Consider the following 20402-nt stretch of genomic DNA (forward strand, 5'->3'; position numbering starts at 1 on the left):
TTGTGTGTGTAGTGTGTGTGTGTGTAGGGGTTGTGTGTGTGTGTGTGTGTAGGGGTTGTGTGTGTGTGTGTGTAGGGGTTGTGTGTGTGTGTGTGTGTGTGTGTGTGTGTGTGTGTGTGTGTGTGTGTGTGTGTGTGTGTGTGTGTGTGTGTGTGTGTGTGTGTGTGTGTGTGTGTGTGTGTGTGGTACCTAGTAGTGCTGCAGAGTGTTGAGTTTCTTCCAGCGTCCCTGGACGACTGCTGTGACGTCATCGTCTGACAGAGTCAGGTGACCCGCCTGCCCCGATCTCCATTCTGGACGAAAATCACATTCACCTCATATCAGCGATTTAAAACATCCTCAGGACAGAATGCCTGTGTTTGAACCCCACTCACGTTGACCACCAATTAAACGCCCACGTTGACCACCAATTAAAACATTACGTTGACCACCAATTAAAACGCTGACTCGTTGACCACCAATTAAAACACCACGTTGACCACCAATTAAAACGCCACGTTGACCACCAATTAAAACATCACGTTGACCACCAATTAAAACATTACGCTGACCACCAATTAAAACATTACGTTGACCACCAATTAAAACATTACGTTGACCACCAATTAAAACATTACGTTGACCACCAATTAAAACATTACGTTGACCACCAATTAAAACGCATCACGTTGACCGCAATTAAAACACCACGCCACGTTGACCACCAATTAAAACGTCCGTTGACCACCAATTAAAAACCACGTTGACCACCAATTAAAACGTCCACGCTGACCACCAATTAAAACGCTCACGTTGACCACCAATTAAACGTTGACCACCAATTAAACGCACGTTGACCACACCAAAACGCCACGCGAACGCAATACGTTGACCACCAATTAAAAATGCTGACCACCAATTAAAACGCCACGCTGACCACCAATTAAAACGCCACGTTGACCACCAATTAAAACACCACGCTGACCACCAATTAAAACATCAAATTCATTAGTAGAGTTTTGCTATTATATTCATTGAGGTAACAATAGCCATAGACAACTATTCCTGTTCCTTACCCAGGCCTCTATTCCTTACCGGGCCTCGGTCCCTGTTCCTTACCCGGGCCTCTGGTCCCTGTTCCCCGGCCTCGGTCCTGTTCTTACCCGGGCCTCGGTCCCTGTTCCTACCCGGGCCTCGGTCCTGTTCCTTACCCGGCCTCGGTCCCTGTTCCTTATCCGGGACTCTGTTCCTGTTCCTTACCCGGGACTCTGTTCCTGTTCCTTACCCGGGACTCTGTTCCTGTTCCTTACCCGGGACTCTGTTCCTGTTCCTTACCCAGGTCTCTCAGTTCCTTACCCAGGTCTCTCAGTTCCTTACCCAGGTCTCTCAGTTCCTTACCCAGGTCTCTCAGTTCCTTACCCAGGTCTCTCAGTTCCTTACCCAGGGTCCTCAGTTCCTTACCCAGGGTCCTCAGTTCCTTACCCGGGCCTTGGGTCCCTGTTCCTTACCCAGGCCTCGGGTCCCTGTTCCTTACCCAGGGTCCTCAGTTCCTTACCCAGGGTCCTCAGTTCCTTACCCGGGCCTCGGGTCCCTGTTCCTTACCCGGGCCTCGGGTCCCTGTTCCTTACCCGGGCCTCTGTTCCTTACCCAGGCCTCGGGTCCCTGTTCCTTACCCAGGGTCCTCAGTTCCTTACCCAGGGTCCTCAGTTCCTTACCCAGGGTCCTCAGTTCCTTACCCAGGGTCCTCAAGTTCCTTCCAGGGTCCTCTGTTCCTTACCCAGGTCCTCAGTTCCTTACACAGGGTCCTCAGTTCCTTACCCAGGTCTAGTGAGTCTGCAGCAGGTCTCTGTGAGAAGGAGCTCCTTTATAGATCTGGTCTAGGATCTTGTCTTTGACCTGTGTGATGGTGTCGGTGTCCAACACCTTGACGGGACACGGCTGCACCTCCACACCACTCTTCACCACCAGAGTCTGACCAGAGGAGAGAGGAGGGGGGACGATGTCAACACACAAACAAACCTTCACCACCAGAGTCTGACCAGACAGAGGAGATAGCAGTAAAGAGTTAGAGAGAGAGAGAGAGGGTAGTATGTGAAATGGAACCATATTCCCTATGTAGTGCACTACTTTAGACCAGAGCCCTATGGAACCCTATTCCCTACATAGTGCACTACTTTAGACCAGAGCCCTATGGAACCCTATTCCCTACATAGTGCACTACTTTAGACCAGAGCCCTATGGAACCCTATTCCATACATAGTGCACTACTTTAGACCAGAGCCCTATGGTCTATATGGGTCTATACTATATAGGGAATAGGGTGCCATTTCAAATGCAGCTGAAGTGTATCCGTGGATTTAAGGTGGACTCAGACGTCTTCATACGAAGTGGAGTGACTTCTCTCTTCCAGGCATCAGCCACAACAAATCTATTTGGAAACGGTTCAAAAGAAGAAGATGTATTTCTGATGATGTAACGAGAGACGTACGATGGAGCAGTAGTCGATGTCCTCTCTCAGTAGATGGCTGTCGTTCAGGGTGCGCTTGGCCTTCCCCGTCACAGCGTCTACTGGTCCCTTATCCACCTGGTACTTGATGGCTCTGTACAGCATATACAAGGGCTCCCCAGCCACCTCCTACAGGGGCACACAGTAGGAGAGTCAGATACACACAGGTATTTATGACAACACAAGCATTTCGCTACACCTGCTAAACACGTGTATGTGACAAATACATATTTGATTTGACACATTTCTGTGGGTAATGAGGAAGTCAGGAAAAAATGTTCAGCTTCACGCACACCTTGAGGAAGGAGTAGAGACAGATGGACATCCAGTTGGTGAGCATCTTCTCCACCACCGTCTCCGTCCTGAGAGAGCGAGAGAGCGAGAGAAGAGAGAGAGAGAGAGCGAGAGAGGGAGAGAAGAGAGAGAGAGAGAGAGAGAGAGAGAGAGAGAAGAGAGAGAGCTAGAGAAGAGAGAGAGCGAGAGGCGAGAGAGCGAGAGAGAGAGAGAGAGAGAGAGGAAAGGATAGAAAGAGAGGAAGAAAGAAGTTAGGAACAATGTAAAATACTGGGAAATGCTACTGAGCTTTGAAGTCTGGGAATCTGGTCTTCACACCACAAAATAATTGATTCATCAGGTGGTTCACCGAACAGGTTCGTCAAGGCCGTTTTAGCCCACTGAGCTAAAGAGCCCTGTTGGGCCTGGTCAAAGGGACTTCACTATATATAAACCCTGGTCAAAGGGACTTCACTATATATAGACCCTGGTCAAAGGGACTTCACTATATATAGACCCTGGTCAAAGGGACTTCACTATATATAGACCCTGGTCAAAGAGACTTCACTATATAGACCCTGGTCACTATATATAAACCCTGGTCAAAGGGACTTCACTATATATAGACCCTGGTCAAAGGGACTTCACTATATATAGACCCTGGTCAAAGAGACTTCACTATATATAGACCCTGGTCAAAAGAGACTTTCACTATATAGACCCTAGTCAAAGAGACTTCACTATATAGACCCTGGTCAAAGAGACTTCACTATATATAGACCCTGGTCAAAGACTCCACTATATATAGACGGTCAAAGGATCACTATATAGACCCTGGTCAAAGGGACTTCACTATATAGACCCTGGTCACAAATAGATACTTCACTATATATAGACCCTGGTCACTATCATATATAGACCCTGGTCACTTATATATATAGACCCTGGTCAAAGACCCTGGTCACTATATATAGACCCTGGTCAAAGAGACTTCACTATATATAGACCTGTCAAAGAGACTTACTATATATAGACCTGATCCTATATAGACCTGGTCAAAGAGACTTCACTATATAGACCCTGGTCACTAATATAGACTTCACTATATATAGACCCTGGTCACTATATATAGACCCTGGTCACTATATATAGACCCTCAAAGAGTCACTATATATAGACCCTGGTCACTATATATAGACCCTGGTCAAAGAGACTTCTATATATAGACCCCTGGTCACTATATAGACCCCAACAAAGACACTCACTATATATAGACCCTGGTCACTATATATAGACTCCTAGTCAAAAAGAGACTTCACTATATATAGACCCTGGTCAAAGAGACTTCACTATATATAGACCCTGGTCAAAGAGACTTCACTATATATAGACCCTGGTCACTATATATAGATCCTGGTCAAAGAGACTTCCTATATATAGACCCTGGTCAAAGAGACTTCACTATATATAGACCCTGGTCAAAAAGAGACTTCACTATATAGACCCTGGTCAAAGAGACTATATATAGACCCTGGTCAAAGACTTCACTATATAGACCTGGTCAAAGAGACTTCACCTATATACAGACCCTGGTCACTATATAGACCCTGGTCAAAGAGACTTCACTATATAGACCCTGGTCAAAGAGACTTCACTATATATAGACCCTGGTCAAAGAGACTTCACTATATATAGACCCTGGTCACTATATATACCCTGGTCACTATATATAGACCCTGGGTCACTATATATAGACCTGGTCAAAAGAGACTTCTATATATAGACCCTGGTCAAAGAGACTTCACTATATGTAGACCCTGGTCACTCACTATATAGACCCTGGTCACTATATATAGACCCTGGTCACTATATATAGACCCTGGTCAAAAAGACTTCACTATATATAGACCCTGACTTCAAGAGACTTCACTATATATAGACCCTGGTCAAAGAGACTTCACTATATAGACCCTGTCAAAGAGACTTCACTATATATAGACCCTGGTCAAAGAGACTTCATATATAGACCCTAGTCAAAGAGACTTCACTATATAGACCCTGGTCAATACAGACCCTGGTCAAAGAGACCTGGTCATATATAGACCCTGGTCAAAGAGACTTCACTATATAGACCCTGGTCAAAGAGACTTCACTATATAGACCCTGGTCACTATATAGACCCTGGTCACTATATATAGACCCTGGTCAAAAGACTTCACTATATATAGACCCTGGTCAAAGAGACTTCACTATATATAGACCCTGGTCAAAGAGACTTCACTATATATAGACCCTGGTCAAAGAGACTTCACTATATATAGACCCTGGTCACTATATATAGACCCTGGTCAAAGAGACTTCAGTATATAGACCCTGGTCACTATATATAGACCCTGGTCACTATATATAGACCCTGGTCAAAGAGACCCTTTCACTATATATAGACCCTGGTCAAATAGGGCTTCACTATATATAGACCCTCCTGGTCACTATATATAGTCAAAGAGACTTCACTATATATAGACCCTGGTCAAAGAGACTTCACTATATAGACCCTGGTCAAAGAGACTTCACTATATATAGACCCTGGTCACTATATATATACCCTGGTTAAAGAGACTTCACTATATAGACCCTGGTCACTATATATAGACCCTGGTCACTATATATAGACCCTGGTTAAAGAGACTTCACTATATATAGACCCTGGTCAAAGAGACTTCACTATATATAGACCCTGGTCAAAGAGACTTCACTATATAGACCCTGGTCTAAAGAGACTATATATATAGACTAAAGAGACTTCACTATATATAGACCCTGGTTAATATAGACTTCACTATATATAGACCCTGGTCACTATATATAGACCCTGGTTAAAGAGACTTCACTATATAGACCCTGGTCACTATATATAGACCCTGGTTAAATAGATAGACCCTGGTAGAGAGACTTCACTATATATAGACCCTGGTCACTATATAGACCCTGGTCACTATATATAGACACTGGTCTATATATAGACCCTGGTCAAAGAGACTTCACTATATATAGACCCTGGTCAAAGAGACTTCACTATATAGACCCTGGTCACTTCACTATATAGACCCTGGTCAAAGAGACTTCACTATATATAGACCCTGGTCAAAGAGACTACAATATAGACTATATATAGACCCTGGTCAAAGAGAGAACCTTCAAAGAGACTTATATATAGACCCTGGTCAAAGAGACTATATATAGACCCTGGTCACTATATATAGACCCTGGTCACTATATATAGACCCTGGTCAAAGAGACTCACTATATATAGACCCTGGTCAAAGAGACTTCACTATATATAGACCCTGGTCAAAGAGACTACTATATAGACCCTGGTCAAAGAGACTTCACTATAGACCCTGGTCAGGCATATATAGACCCTGGTCACTATATATAGACCCTGGTCAAAGAGACTTCACTATATATAGACCCTGGTCAAAAGAGACTGGTCACTATATATAGACCCTGGTCAAAGAGACTTCACTATATATAGACCCTGGTCAAAGAGACTTCACTATATATAGACCCTGGTCACTATATATAGACCCTGGTCACTAAAGAGACTTCACTATATATAGACCCTGGTCAAAGAGAGATCTATATAGACCCTGGACTTCATATATATAGACCCTGGTCAAAAGAGACTTATATATAGACCCTGGTCAAAGAGACTTCACTATATATAGACCCTGGTCTAAAGAGAGAGTTAAAAGAGACTTCACTATATAGACCCTGGTCACTATATATAGACCCTGGTCACTATATATAGACCCTGGTCAAAGAGATTTCACTATATATAGACCCTGGTCAAAGAGATTTCACTATATATAGACCCTGGTCAAAAGACTCACTATATAGACCCCTGGTCACTATATATAGACCCTGGTCACTATATATAGACCCTGGTCAAAGAGACTTCACTATATATAGACCCTGGTCACTTCATATATAGACCCTGGTCAATATAGACCCTGGTCAAAGAGACTCACTATATAGACCCTGGTTAAATAGACTTCACTATATATAGACCCTGGTCACTATATATAGACCCTGGTTAAAGAGACTTCACTATATAGACCCTGGTCACTATATATAGACCCTGGTCACTTATATATATAGACCCTGGTTAAAGAGACTTCACTATATATAGACCCTGGTCAAAGAGACTTCACTATATAGACCCTGGTCACTACTATATAGACTGGTCACTATATATAGACCCTGGTCAAAGAGACCCTTCACTATATATAGACCCTGGTCACTATATATAGACCCTGGTCAAAGAGACTTCACAAAGACCCCTGGTCACTATATATAGACCCTGGTCAAAGAGACTTCACTATATATAGACCCTGGTCAAAGAGACTTCACTATATATAGACCCTGGTCAAAGAGACTTCACTATATAGACCCTGGTCAAAAAGAGACTTCACTATATATAGACCCTGGTCAAAGAGACTTCACTATATATAGACCCTGGTCACTAAATAGACCCTGGTCACTATATAGACCCTGGTCAAAGAGACTTCACTATATATAGACCCTGGTCAAACTATATATAGACTGGTCAAAGAGACTTCACTATATATAGACCCTGGTCCATATATAGACTGGTCACTATATATAGACCCTGGTCACTATATAGACCCTGGTCAAAGAGAGACTTCACTATATAGACCCTGGTCAAAGAGACTACTATATAGACCCTGGTCAAAGAGACTTCACATAGACCCTGGTCACTATATATAGACCCTGGTCACTATATATAGACCCTGGTCAAAGAGACTTCACTATATATAGACCCTGGTCAAAGAGACTTCACTATATATAGACCCTGGTTAAAGAGACTTCACTATATAGACCCTGGTCACTATATATAGACCCTGGTCACTATATATAGACCCTGGTCACTATATATAGACCCTGGTCAAAGAGACTATATATAGACCCTGGTCAAAGAGACTTCACTATATATAGACCCTGGTCAAAGAGACTTCACTATATATAGACCCTGGTCAAAGAGACTTCACTATATATAGACCCTGGTCAAAGAGTCACTATATATAGACCCTGGTCAAAGAGACTTCACTATATATAGACCCTGGTCACTATATATAGACCCTGGTCACTATATATAGACCCTGGTCAAAGAGACTTCACTATATATAGACCCTGGTCAAAGACTATATATAGACCCTGGTCACTTCATATATAGACCCTGGTCACTATATATAGACCCTGGTCAAAGAGACTTCACTATATAGACCCTGGTCAAAGAGACTTCACTATATATAGACCCTGGTCAAAGAGACTATATATAGACCCTGGTCAAAGAGACTTCACTATATAGACCCTGGTCACTTCACTATATATAGACCCTGGTCACTACTATATATAGACCCTGGTCAAAGAGACTTCACTATATAGACCCTGGTCAAAAGAGACTTCACTATATATAGACCCTGGTGGTCACTATAAATAGACCCTCAAAGAGACTTCACTATATAGACCCTGGTCACTATATATAGACCCTGGTCACTTATATATAGACCCTGGTCAAAGAGACTTCACTATATATAGACCCTGGTCAAAGAGACTTCACTATATATAGACCTGGTCAAAGAGACTTCACTATATAGATAAAGAGAGTATATATAGACCCTGGTCACTATATATAGACCCTGGACTTCATATATAGACCCTGGTCAAAAGAGACTGGTCACTATATATAGACCCTGGTCAAAGAGACTTCACTATATATAGACCCTGGTCACTATATATAGACCCTGGTCAAAGAGACTATATATATAGACCCTGGTCACAAAGAGACTGGTCACTATATAGACCCTGGTCAAAGAGACTTCACTATATAGACCCTGGTCAAAGAGACTTCATATATAGACCCTGGTCACTATATATAGACCCTGGTCAAAGAGACTTCACTATATATAGACCCTGGTCAAAGGTCACTATATATAGACCCTGGTCAAAGAGACTCACTATATAGACCCTGGTTAAAGAGACTTCACTATAGACCCTGGTCAAAGATACCCTAGTTAAGACTGGTCACTATATATAGACCCTGGTCAAAGAGACTTCACTATATATAGACCCTGGTCAAAGAGACTTCACTATATATAGACCCTGGTCAAAGAGACTTCACTATATAGACCCTGGTCACTATATATAGACCCTGGTCAAAGAGACTATATATAGACCCTGGTCAAAGAGACTTCATATAGACCCTGGTCACTTCAGTATAGAGACCCTGAAGAGTCACTATATATAGACCCTGGTCAAAGAGACTTCACTATATATAGACCCTGGTCACTATATAGACCCTGGTCACTAAATATAGACCCTGGTCAAAGAGACTTCACTATATATAGACCCTGGTCAAAGAGACTTCACTATATAGACCCTGGTCAAAGAGACTTCACTATATATAGACCCTGGTCAAAGAGACTTCACTATATATAGACCCTGGTCACTATATATAGACCCTGGTCACTATATATAGACCCTGGTCAAAGAGACTTCACTATATATAGACCCTGGTCAAAGAGACTTCACTATATATAGACCCTGGTCAAAGAGACTCACTATATAGACCCTGGTCAAAGAGTCACTATATATAGACCCTGGTCAAAGAGACTTCACTATATATAGACCCTGGTCACTATATATAGACCCTGGTCAAAGAGACTTCACTATATATAGACCCTGGTCAAAGAGACTTCACTATATATAGACCCTGGTCAAAGAGACACTTCACTATATATAGACCCTGGTCACTATATAAGACCCTGGTCAAAGAGACTTCACTATATATAGACCCTGGTCAAAGAGACTATATATAGAAATAGAGACTGGTCACTATATATAGACCCTGGTCAAAGAGACTTCACTATATATAGACCCTGGTCAAAGAGACTTCACTATATATAGACCCTGGTCAAAGAGACTTACTATATATAGACCCTGTCAAAGAGACTTCACTATATATAGACCCTGGTCAAAGAGACTTCACTATATAGACCCTGGTCAAAAGAGACTTCACTATATATAGACCCTGGTCAAAGAGACTTCACTATATATAGACCCTGGTCAAAGAGACTTCACTATATATAGACCCTGGTCACTATATATAGAGTCAAAGAGACTTCACTATATAGACCCTGGTCAAAGAGACTTCACTATATATAGACCCTGGTCAAAGAGACTTCACTATATAGACCCTGGTCACTATATATAGAGAGTCACTATATATAGACCCTGGTCAAAGAGACTTCACTATATATAGACCCTGGTCAAAGAGACTTCACTATATATAGACCCTGGTGGACTTCACTATATATAGACTATATATAGACCCTGGTCAAAGAGACTTCACTATATAGACCCTGGTCACTATATATAGACCCTGGTCAAAGAGACTTATAGACCCTGGTCAAAGAGACTTCACTATATAGACCCTGGTCAAAGAGACTTCACTATATATAGACCCTGGTCACTATATAGACCCTGGTTAAAGAGACTTCACTATATAGACCCTGGTCACTATATATATAGACCCTGGTCACTATATATAGACCCTGGTTAAAGAGATTTCACTATATATAGACCCTGGTCAAAGAGACTTCACTATATAGACCCTGGTCACTATATAGACCCTGGTCAAAGAGACTTCACTATATATAGACCCTGGTCACTATATAGACCCTGGTTAAAGAGACTTCACTATATAGACCCTGGTCACTATATATAGACCCTGGTCACTATATATAGACCCTGGTCAAAGAGACTTCACTATATATAGACCCTGGTCACTATATATAGACCCTGGTCAAAGAGACTTCACTATATAGACCCTGGTCACTATATATAGACACTGGTCACTATATATAGACCCTGGTTAAAGAGACTTCACTATATATAGACCCTGGTCACTATATATAGACCCTGGTTAAAGAGACTTCACTATATAGACCCTGGTCACTATATATAGACCCTGGTTAAATAGACTTCACAATATAGACCCTGGTCAAAGAGACTATATATAGACCCTGGTATATATAGACCTGGTTAAAGAGACTTCACTATATATATAGACCCTGGTCACTATATATAGACCCTGGTCAAAGAGACTTCACTATATAGACCCTGGTCAAAGAGATACTTATAGACGGTCACTATATATAGACCCTGGTTAATATAGACCCTGGTCACTATATATAGACCCTGGTCAAAGAGACTTTCACTATATATAGACCCTGGTCAAAGAGACTTCACTATATAGACCCTGGTCAAAGAGACTACTATATATAGACCCTGGTCAAAGACCCTGGTCAAAGAGACTTCACTATATAGACCCTGGTCACTAGAGATATAGACCCTGGTCAAAGAGACTTCACTATATAGACCCTGGTCAAAGAGACTTCACTATATAGACCTTGGTCACTATATATAGACCCTGGTCACTATATATAGACCCTGGTCACTATATATAGACCCTGGTTAAAGAGACTTCACTATATAGACCCTGGTCACTATATATAGACCCTGGTCACTATATATAGACCCTGGTCAAAGAGACTTCACTATATATAGACCCTGGTCAAAGAGACTTCACTATATATAGACCCTGGTCAAAGAGACTTCACTATATATAGACCCTGGTCAAAGAGACTTCACTATATATAGACCCTGGTCACTATATATAGACCCTGGTTAAAGAGACTTCACTATATATAGACCCTGGTCACTATATAAAGAGACTTCACTATATATAGACCCTGGTCACTATATAGACCCTGGTTAAAGAGACCCTGGTCACTATATATAGACCCCACTAAATGAGACTTCACTATATATAGACCCTGGGTCACAGACTTCACTATATATAGACCCTGGTCACTATATATAGACCCTGGTCAAAGAGACTATATATAGACCCTGGTCAAAGAGACTTCACTATATAGACCCTGTCACTATATATTAAAGAGACTTCACTATATATAGACCCTGGTCACTATATATAGACCCTGGTCAAAAGACTTCACTATATATAGACCCTGGTCAAAGAGACTTCACTATATAGACCCTGGTCACTATATATAGACCCTGGTCAAAGAGACTTCACTATATAGACCCTGTCAAAAGGTCACAATAGACCCTGGTCAAAGAGACTTCACTATATAGACCCTGGTCACTCACTATATACAGACCCTGGTCAAAGACTGGTCACTACTATAGACCCTGGTCAAAGAGACTTCACTATATATAGACCCTGGTCAAAGAGACTTATATATAGACCTGGTCAAAGAGACTTCACTATATAGACCCTGGTCACTATATATAGACCCTGGTCAAAGAGACTTCACTATATATAGACCCTGGTCAAAGAGACTTCACTATATATAGACCCTGGTCAAAGAGACTTCACTATATATAGACCCTGGTCACTATATATAGACCTGGTCAAAGAGACTTCACTATATATAGACCCTGGTCAAAGGGACTTTACTATATATAGACCCTGGTCACTTACTATATAGACCCTGGTCACTTAATATAGACCCTGGTCACTATATATAGACCCTGGTCAAAAGAGACTTCACTATATAGACCCTAGACCCTGGTCACTATATATAGACCCTGGTCAAAAGAGACTTCATATATAGACCCTGGTCAAAGAGATATATATAGACCCTGGTTAAAGAGACTTCACTATATATAGACCTGGTCAAATAGACACTTCACTATATATAGACCTGGTCAAAGAGACTTCATTATATAGACCCTGGTCAAAGAGACTTCACTATATATAGACCCTGGTCACTATATATAGACCCTGGTCAAAGAGACTTCACTATATAGACCCTGGTATATATAGACCCTGGTTAAAGAGACTTCACTATATATAGACCCTGGTCAAAGAGACTTCACTATATAGAGACCCTGGTCAAAGAGACTTCACTATATATAGACCCTGGTCACTATATATAGACACTGGTCACTATATATAGACCCTGGTCAAAGAGGACTTCAGTATATAGACCCTGGTCACTATATAGAGACCCTGGTCACTATATATAGACCCTGGTCAAAGACTTCACTATATATAGACCCTTCACTATATATAGATACTATATAGACCCTGGTCACTAAATATAGACCCTGGTTAAAGAGACTTCACTATATATAGACCCTGGTTAAAGAGACTTCACTATATAGACCCTGGTCACAAAGAGACTTCACTATATATAGACCCTGGTCAAAGAGACTTCACTATATATAGACCCTGGTCACTATATATAGACCCTGGTCAAAAGAGACTTCACTATATAGACCCTGTATATAGAGAGACTTCACTATATATAGACCCTGGTCAAAGAGACTTCACTATAGACCCTGGTAGACCTCTGGTCAAAGTCACTATATATAGACCCTGGTTAAAGTCAAAGAGACTTTTCACTATATAGACCCTGGTCATATATAGACCCTGGTCACTATATATAGACCCTGGTCCTGGTCACTATATATAGACCCTGGTCACTACTATATAGACCCTGGTCAAAGAGACTTCACTATATAGACCCTGGTCAAAGGGACTTCACTATATAGACCCTGGTCAAAGAGACTATATATAGACCCTGGTCAAAAGAGACTTCACTTCATATATATAGACCCTGGTCAAAGAGACTTCACTATATAGACCCTGGTCACTTACTATATAGACCCTGGTCAAAGAGACTTCACTATATATAGACCCTGGTCAAAGAGACTTCACTATATAGACCCTGGTCAAAGAGACTTCACTATATATAGACCCTGGTCATAAAGAGACCCTATATAGACTTCACTATATATAGACCCTGGTCAAAGAGACTTCACTATATAGACCCTGGTCAAAGAGACTTCACTATATATAGACCCTGGTCACTATATATAGAGAGATCACTATATATAGACTTCACTATATAGACCCTGGTCACTATATATAGACCCTGGTCAAAGAGACTTCACTATATATAGACCCTGGTGGTCACTATATATAGACCCTGGTCAAAGAGACTTCACTATATATAGACCCTGGTCAAATATAGACTTTACTATATAGACCCTGGTCAAAGAGACTTCACTATATAGACCCTGGTCAAAGAGACTTCACTATATAGACCCTGGTCAAAGAGACTTCACTATATATAGACCCTGGTCACTATATATAGACCCTGGAAGACTTCACTATATAGACCCTGGTCAAAGAGACTTCATATATATAGACCCTGGTCAAGAGACTTCACTATATAGACCCTGGTCAAAGAGACTTCACTATATAGACCCTGAGACTTCACTATATATAGACCCTGGTCAAAGAGACTTCACTATATAGACCCTGGTCAAAGAGACTTCACTATATAGACCCTGGTCACTATATATAGACCCACTATAAGAGACTTCACTATATATAGACCTGGTCACTATTATAGACCCTATATATAGACCCTGGTCAAAAGAGACTTCACTATATGGCAGACCCTGGTCAAAGACTTCACTATAGACCCTGGTCAAAGAGACTTCACTATATATAGACCCTGGTCACTATATATAGACCATAGACCCTGGTTAAAGAGATCACTATATAGACCCTGGTCACTATATATAGACCCTGGTTAAAGAGACTTCACTATATAGACCTGGTTAAAGAAGATATATATAGACCCTGGTTAAAGAGACTTCACTATATATAGACCCTGGTCAAAGACTTCACTATATAGACCTGGTCACTATATATAGACCCTGGTTAAAGACACTGGTCACTATATATAGACCCTGGTCAAAGAGACTTCACTATATAGACCCTGGTCACTATATATAGACCCTGGTCACTATATATAGACCCTGGTCAAAGAGACTTCACTATATATAGACCCTGGTCACTATAAAGACCCTGGTTAAAGAGACTTCACTATAATAGACTGGTCAAAGAGACTTCACAATATAGACCCTGGTCAAAGAGACTTCACTATATATAGACCTGGTTAAAGAGACTTCCATATATATAGACCCTGGTCACTATATATAGAGACTGGTCACTATATAGACCCTGGTCAAAGAGACTTCACTATATATAGACCCTGGTCACTAAGAGACCCTGGTCACTACTATATAGACCCTGGTCATATATAGACCCTGGATCAAAAGAGTCAAAGAGACTTCACTATATATAGACCCTGGTCAAAGAGACTTCACTATATAGACCCTGGTCAAAAGAGACTTCACTATATAGACCTCAAAGAGTCTATATAGACCCTGGTCAGACTTATATATAGACCCTGGTCACTATATATAGACCCTGGTCAAAGAGACTTCATATATAGACCCTGGTCAAAGAGAGATTTCACATATATAGACCCACTATATATAGACCTGGTCATGGTAGACTTCACTATATATAGACCCTGGTCTATATAGGGACTTTTTCATATATAGACCCTGGTCACTATATATAGACCCTGGTCAAAGAGACTTCACTATATATAGACCCTGGTCAAATAGACCCTGGTCTATATATAGACCCTGGTCAAAAGAGAGTCACTATATATAGACCCTGGTCAAAGACTTCACTATATAAGACCCTGGTCAAAGAGACTTATATATAGACCCTGGTCACTATATAGACCCTGGTCAAAAGAACTTCACTATATAGACCCTGGTCAAGAGACTTCACTATATATAGACCCTGGTCAAAGAGACTTCACTATATAGACCCTGGTCAAGATGCTATATATAGACCCTGGTCACTATATATAGACCCTGGTTAAAGACCCTGGTCAAGAGACTTCACTATATATAGACCTGGTCAAATAGACCCTTCACTAACAGGCTGGTCACTATATATAGACCCTGGTCACTATATATAGACCCTGGTCAAAGAGATTTCACTATATAGACCCTGGTCAAAAAGAGACTTCACTATATGTAGACCCTGGTCAAAGAGACTGGTTAATAGACTTCAAAGAGACCCTGGTCACTATATATAGACCCTGGTCACTATATATAGACCCTGGTTAAAGACTTCACTATAGACCCTGGTCACTATATAGACCCTAGTTAAAGACTTCACTATATATAGACCCTGGTCACTATATATAGACCTGGTCAAAGAGACTTCACTATAGACCCTGGTCACTATATATAGACACTGGTCACTATATATAGACCCTGGTCAAAGAGACTTCACTATATATAGACCCTGGTCACTATATAGAGACCTGGTCAGTCACTATATAGACCTGGTTAAAGACTTCACTATATAGACCTGGTCACTATATATACTAGACTTGACTATATAGACCCTGGTCACTTAAATATAGACCCTGGTTAAAGACTGGTTAAAAGAGACTTCAAAGAGACTTCACTATATATAGTGAAGTCTCTTTGACCAGGGTCTATATATAGTGACCAGGGTCTATATAGTGAAGTCTCTTTGACCAGGGTCTATATATTGACCAGGGTCTAGTGACCAGGGTCTATATAGTGAAGTCTCTTTGACCTCTATATATTTGACCAGGGTCTATATATGAAGTCTCTTTGACCAGGGTCTATATATAGTGACCAGGGTCTATATAGTGAAGTCTCTTTAACCAGGGTCTCTTATAGTGACCAGGGTCTATATATAGTGACCAGGGTCTATATATAGTGACCAGGGTCTATATATAGTGACCAGTCTCTTTGACCAGGGTCTATATATAGTGACCAGGGTCTATATATAGTGAAGTCTCTTTGACCAGGGTCTATATATAGTGAAGTCTCTTTGACCAGGGTCTATATATAGTGAAGTCTCTTTGACCAGGGTCTATATATAGTGACCAGGGTCTATATATAGTGACCAGGGTCTATATATAGTGACCAGGGTCTATATAGTGAAGTCTCTTTGACCAGGGTCTATATATAGTGACCAGGGTCTATATATAGTGAAGTCTCTTTGACCAGGGTCTATATAGTGAAGTCTCTTTGACCAGGGTCTATATATAGTGACCAGGGTCTATATATAGTGAAGTCTTTTGACCAGGGTCTATATATGACCAGGGTCTATATATGACCAGTGACCAGGGTCTATATAGTGAGTCTCTTTGACCAGGGTCTATATATAGTGACCAGGGTCTATATATAGTGACCAGGGTCTATATAGTGAAGTCTCTTTGACCAGGGTCTATATATAGTGACCAGGGTCTATATATAGTGACCAGGGTCTATATAGTGAAGTCTCTTTGACCAGGGTCTATATATAGTGACCAGGGTCTATATAGTGAAGTCTCTTTGACCAGGGTCTATATATAGTGACCAGGGTCTTTTAGGGTCTATATAGTGAAGTCTCTTTGACCAGGGTCTATATATAGTGACCAGGGTCTCTTTGACCAGGGTCTATAGTGAAGTCTCTTTGACCAGGGTCTATATATATCAGGGTCTATATAGTGACCAGGGTCTATATATTGACCAGGGTCTATATATAGTGAAGGGTCTATATATAGTGAAGTCTCTTTGACCAGGGTCTATATATAGTGAAGGGTCTCTTTGACCAGGGTCTATATAGTGAAGTCTCTTTGACCAGGGTCTATATAGTGACCAGGGTCTATATATAGTCTCTTTGACCAGGGTCTATATATATAGTCTCTTTGACCAGGGTCTATATAGTGAAGTCTCTTTGACCAGGGTCTATATATAGTGACCAGGGTCTATATAGTGAAGTCTCTTTGACCAGGGTCTATATAGTGAAGTCTCTTTGACCAGGGTCTATATAGTGAAGTCTCTTTGACCAGGGTCTATATATAGTGACCAGGGTCTATATAGTGAAGTCTCTTTGACCAGGGTCTATATATAGTGACCAGGGTCTATATATAGTGACCAGGGTCTATATAGTGAAGTCTCTTTGACCAGGGTCTATATATAGTCTCTTTGACCAGGGTCTATATATAGTGAAGTCTCTTTGACCAGGGTCTATATTAGTGACCAGGGTCTATATATAGTGAAGTCTCTTTGACCAGGGTCTATATATAGTGACCAGGGTCTATATAGTGAAGTCTCTTTGACCAGGGTCTATATAGTGACCAGGGTCTATATATAGTTAAGTCTCTTTGACCAGGGTCTATATATAGTGACCAGGGTCTATATATAGTGAAGTCTCTTTGACCAGGGTCTATATAGTGAAGTCTCTTTGACCAGGGTCTATATATAGTGACCAGGGTCTATATAGTGAAGTCTCTTTGACCAGGGTCTATATATAGTGAAGTCTCTTTGACCAGGGTCTATATATAGTGAAGTCTCTTTGACCAGGGTCTATATATAGTGAAGTCTCTTTGACCAGGGTCTATATATAGTGACCAGGGTCTATATATAGTGAAGTCTCTTTGACCAGGGTCTATATATAGTGACCAGGGTCTATATAGTGAAGTCTCTTTGACCAGGGTCTATATATAGTGACCAGGGTCTATATATAGTGAAGTCTCTTTGACCAGGGTCTATATAGTGAAGTCTCTTTAACCAGGGTCTATATATAGTGACCAGGGTCTATATATAGTCTCTTTGACCAGGGTCTATATAGTAGTCTCTTTGACCAGGGTCTATATATAGTGAAGTCTCTTTGACCAGGGTCTATATATAGTGACCAAGGTCTATATAGTGAAGTCTCTTTGACCAGGGTCTATATATAGTGACCAGGGTCTATATAGTGAAGTCTCTTTGACCAGGGTCTATATATAGTGACCAGGGTCTATATATAGTGACCAGGGTCTATATATAGTGACCAAGGTCTATATAGTGAAGTCTCTTTGACCAGGGTCTATATATAGTGAAGTCTCTTTGACCAGGGTCTATATATAGTGACCAGGGTCTATATAGTGAAGTCTCTTTGACCAGGGTCTATATATAGTGACCAGGGTCTATATAGTGAAGTCTCTTTGACCAGGGTCTATATAGTGAAGTCTATATTTGACCAGGGTCTATATATAGTGAAGTCTCTTTGACCAGGGTCTATATATAGTGAAGTCTCTTTGACCAGGGTCTATATATAGTGAAGTCTCTTTGACCAGGGTCTATATAGTGAAGTCTCTTTGACCAGGGTCTATATATAGTGACCAGGGTCTATATAGTGAAGTCTCTTTGACCAGGGTCTATATAGTGAAGTCTCTTTGACCAGGGTCTATATATAGTGACCAGGGTCTATATAGTGAAGTCTCTTTGACCAGTCTATATATAGTGACCAGGGTCTATATAGTGAAGTCTCTTTGACCAGGGTCTATATATAGTGAAGTCTCTTTGACCAGGGTCTATATATAGTGAAGTCTCTTTGACCAGGGTCTATATATAGTGACCATAGTCTCTTTGACCAGGGTCTATATATAGTGACCAGGGTCTATATAGTGAAGTCTCTTTGACCAGGGTCTATATATAGTGACCAGGGTCTATATAGTGAAGTCTCTTTGACCAGGGTCTATATATAGTGACCAGGGTCTATATAGTGAAGTCTCTTTGACCAGGGTCTATATAGTGAAGTCTCTTTGACCAGGGTCTATATATAGTGACCAGGGTCTATATATAGTGAAGTCTCTTTGACCAGGGTCTATATATAGTGACCAGGGTCTATATAGTGAAGTCTCTTTGACCAGGGTCTATATATAGTGACCAGGTCTATATTTGACCAGGGTCTATATAGTAGTCTCTTTGACCAGGGTCTATATAGTGAAGTCTCTTTGACCAGGGTCTATATATAGTGAAGGGTCTATTTGACCAGGGTCTATATATAGTGAAGTCTCTTTGACCAGGGTCTATATATAGTGAAGTCTCTTTAGTCTCTTTGACCAGGGTCTATATAGTGACCAGTGACCAGGGTCTATATATGAAGTCTCTTTGACCAGGGTCTATATATAGTGACCAGGGTCTATATAGTGAAGTCTCTTTGACCAGGGTCTATATATAGTGAAGTCTCTTTGACCAGGGTCTATATATAGTGAGTCTCCAGGGTCTATATATAGTGAAGTCTCTTTGACCAGGGTCTATATATAGTGACCAGGGTCTATATAGTGACCAGGGTCTATATAGTGAAGTCTCTTTGACCAGGGTCTATATAGTGAAGTCTCTTTGACCAGGGTCTATATATAGTGAAGTCTATTTGACCAGGGTCTATATAGTGAAGTCTCTTTGACCAGGGTCTATATATAGTGACCAGGGTCTATATATAGTGAAGTCTCTTTGACCAGGGTCTATATATAGTGACCAGGGTCTATATATAGTGAAGTCTATATTTGACCAGGGTCTATATAGTGAAGTCTCTTTGACCAGGGTCTATATAGTATGACCAGGGTCTATATAGTGACCAGGGTCTATATATAGTGAAGTCTCTCTTTGACCAGGGTCTATATAGTGAAGTCTCTTTGACCAGGGTCTATATATAGTGAAGTCTCTTTGACCAGGGTCTATATAGTAGTCTCTTTGACCAGGGTCTATATATAGTGACCAGGGTCTATATATAGTGAAGTCTCTTTGAGGGTCCAGGGTCTTTGACCAGGGTCTATATATAGTGAAGTCCTTTGACCAGGGT

At 41.0% G+C, this 20402-nt stretch overlaps 1 protein-coding gene across 1 annotated transcript; it reads right to left on the minus strand.

Annotated features, from left to right (window-relative positions):
• Positions 1-1803: 1803 nt before the first annotated feature.
• On the minus strand, positions 1804-2844 carry LOC135562759 (plexin-B3-like). Its single transcript, XM_065005094.1, has 3 exons — positions 2781-2844; positions 2468-2614; positions 1804-1950 (listed from the first exon to the last, which is right to left on the minus strand). The coding sequence occupies exons 1-3, from the start codon at positions 2823-2825 to the stop codon at positions 1804-1806; spliced, it is 339 nt and encodes a 112-aa protein (XP_064861166.1). The 5' UTR covers positions 2826-2844.
• Positions 2845-20402: the final 17558 nt, after the last annotated feature.

The sequence above is a fragment of the Oncorhynchus nerka genome, linkage group LG20 (genome assembly GCF_034236695.1).
Source record: "Oncorhynchus nerka isolate Pitt River linkage group LG20, Oner_Uvic_2.0, whole genome shotgun sequence".
Classification (NCBI taxonomy): Eukaryota; Metazoa; Chordata; class Actinopteri; order Salmoniformes; family Salmonidae; genus Oncorhynchus; species Oncorhynchus nerka.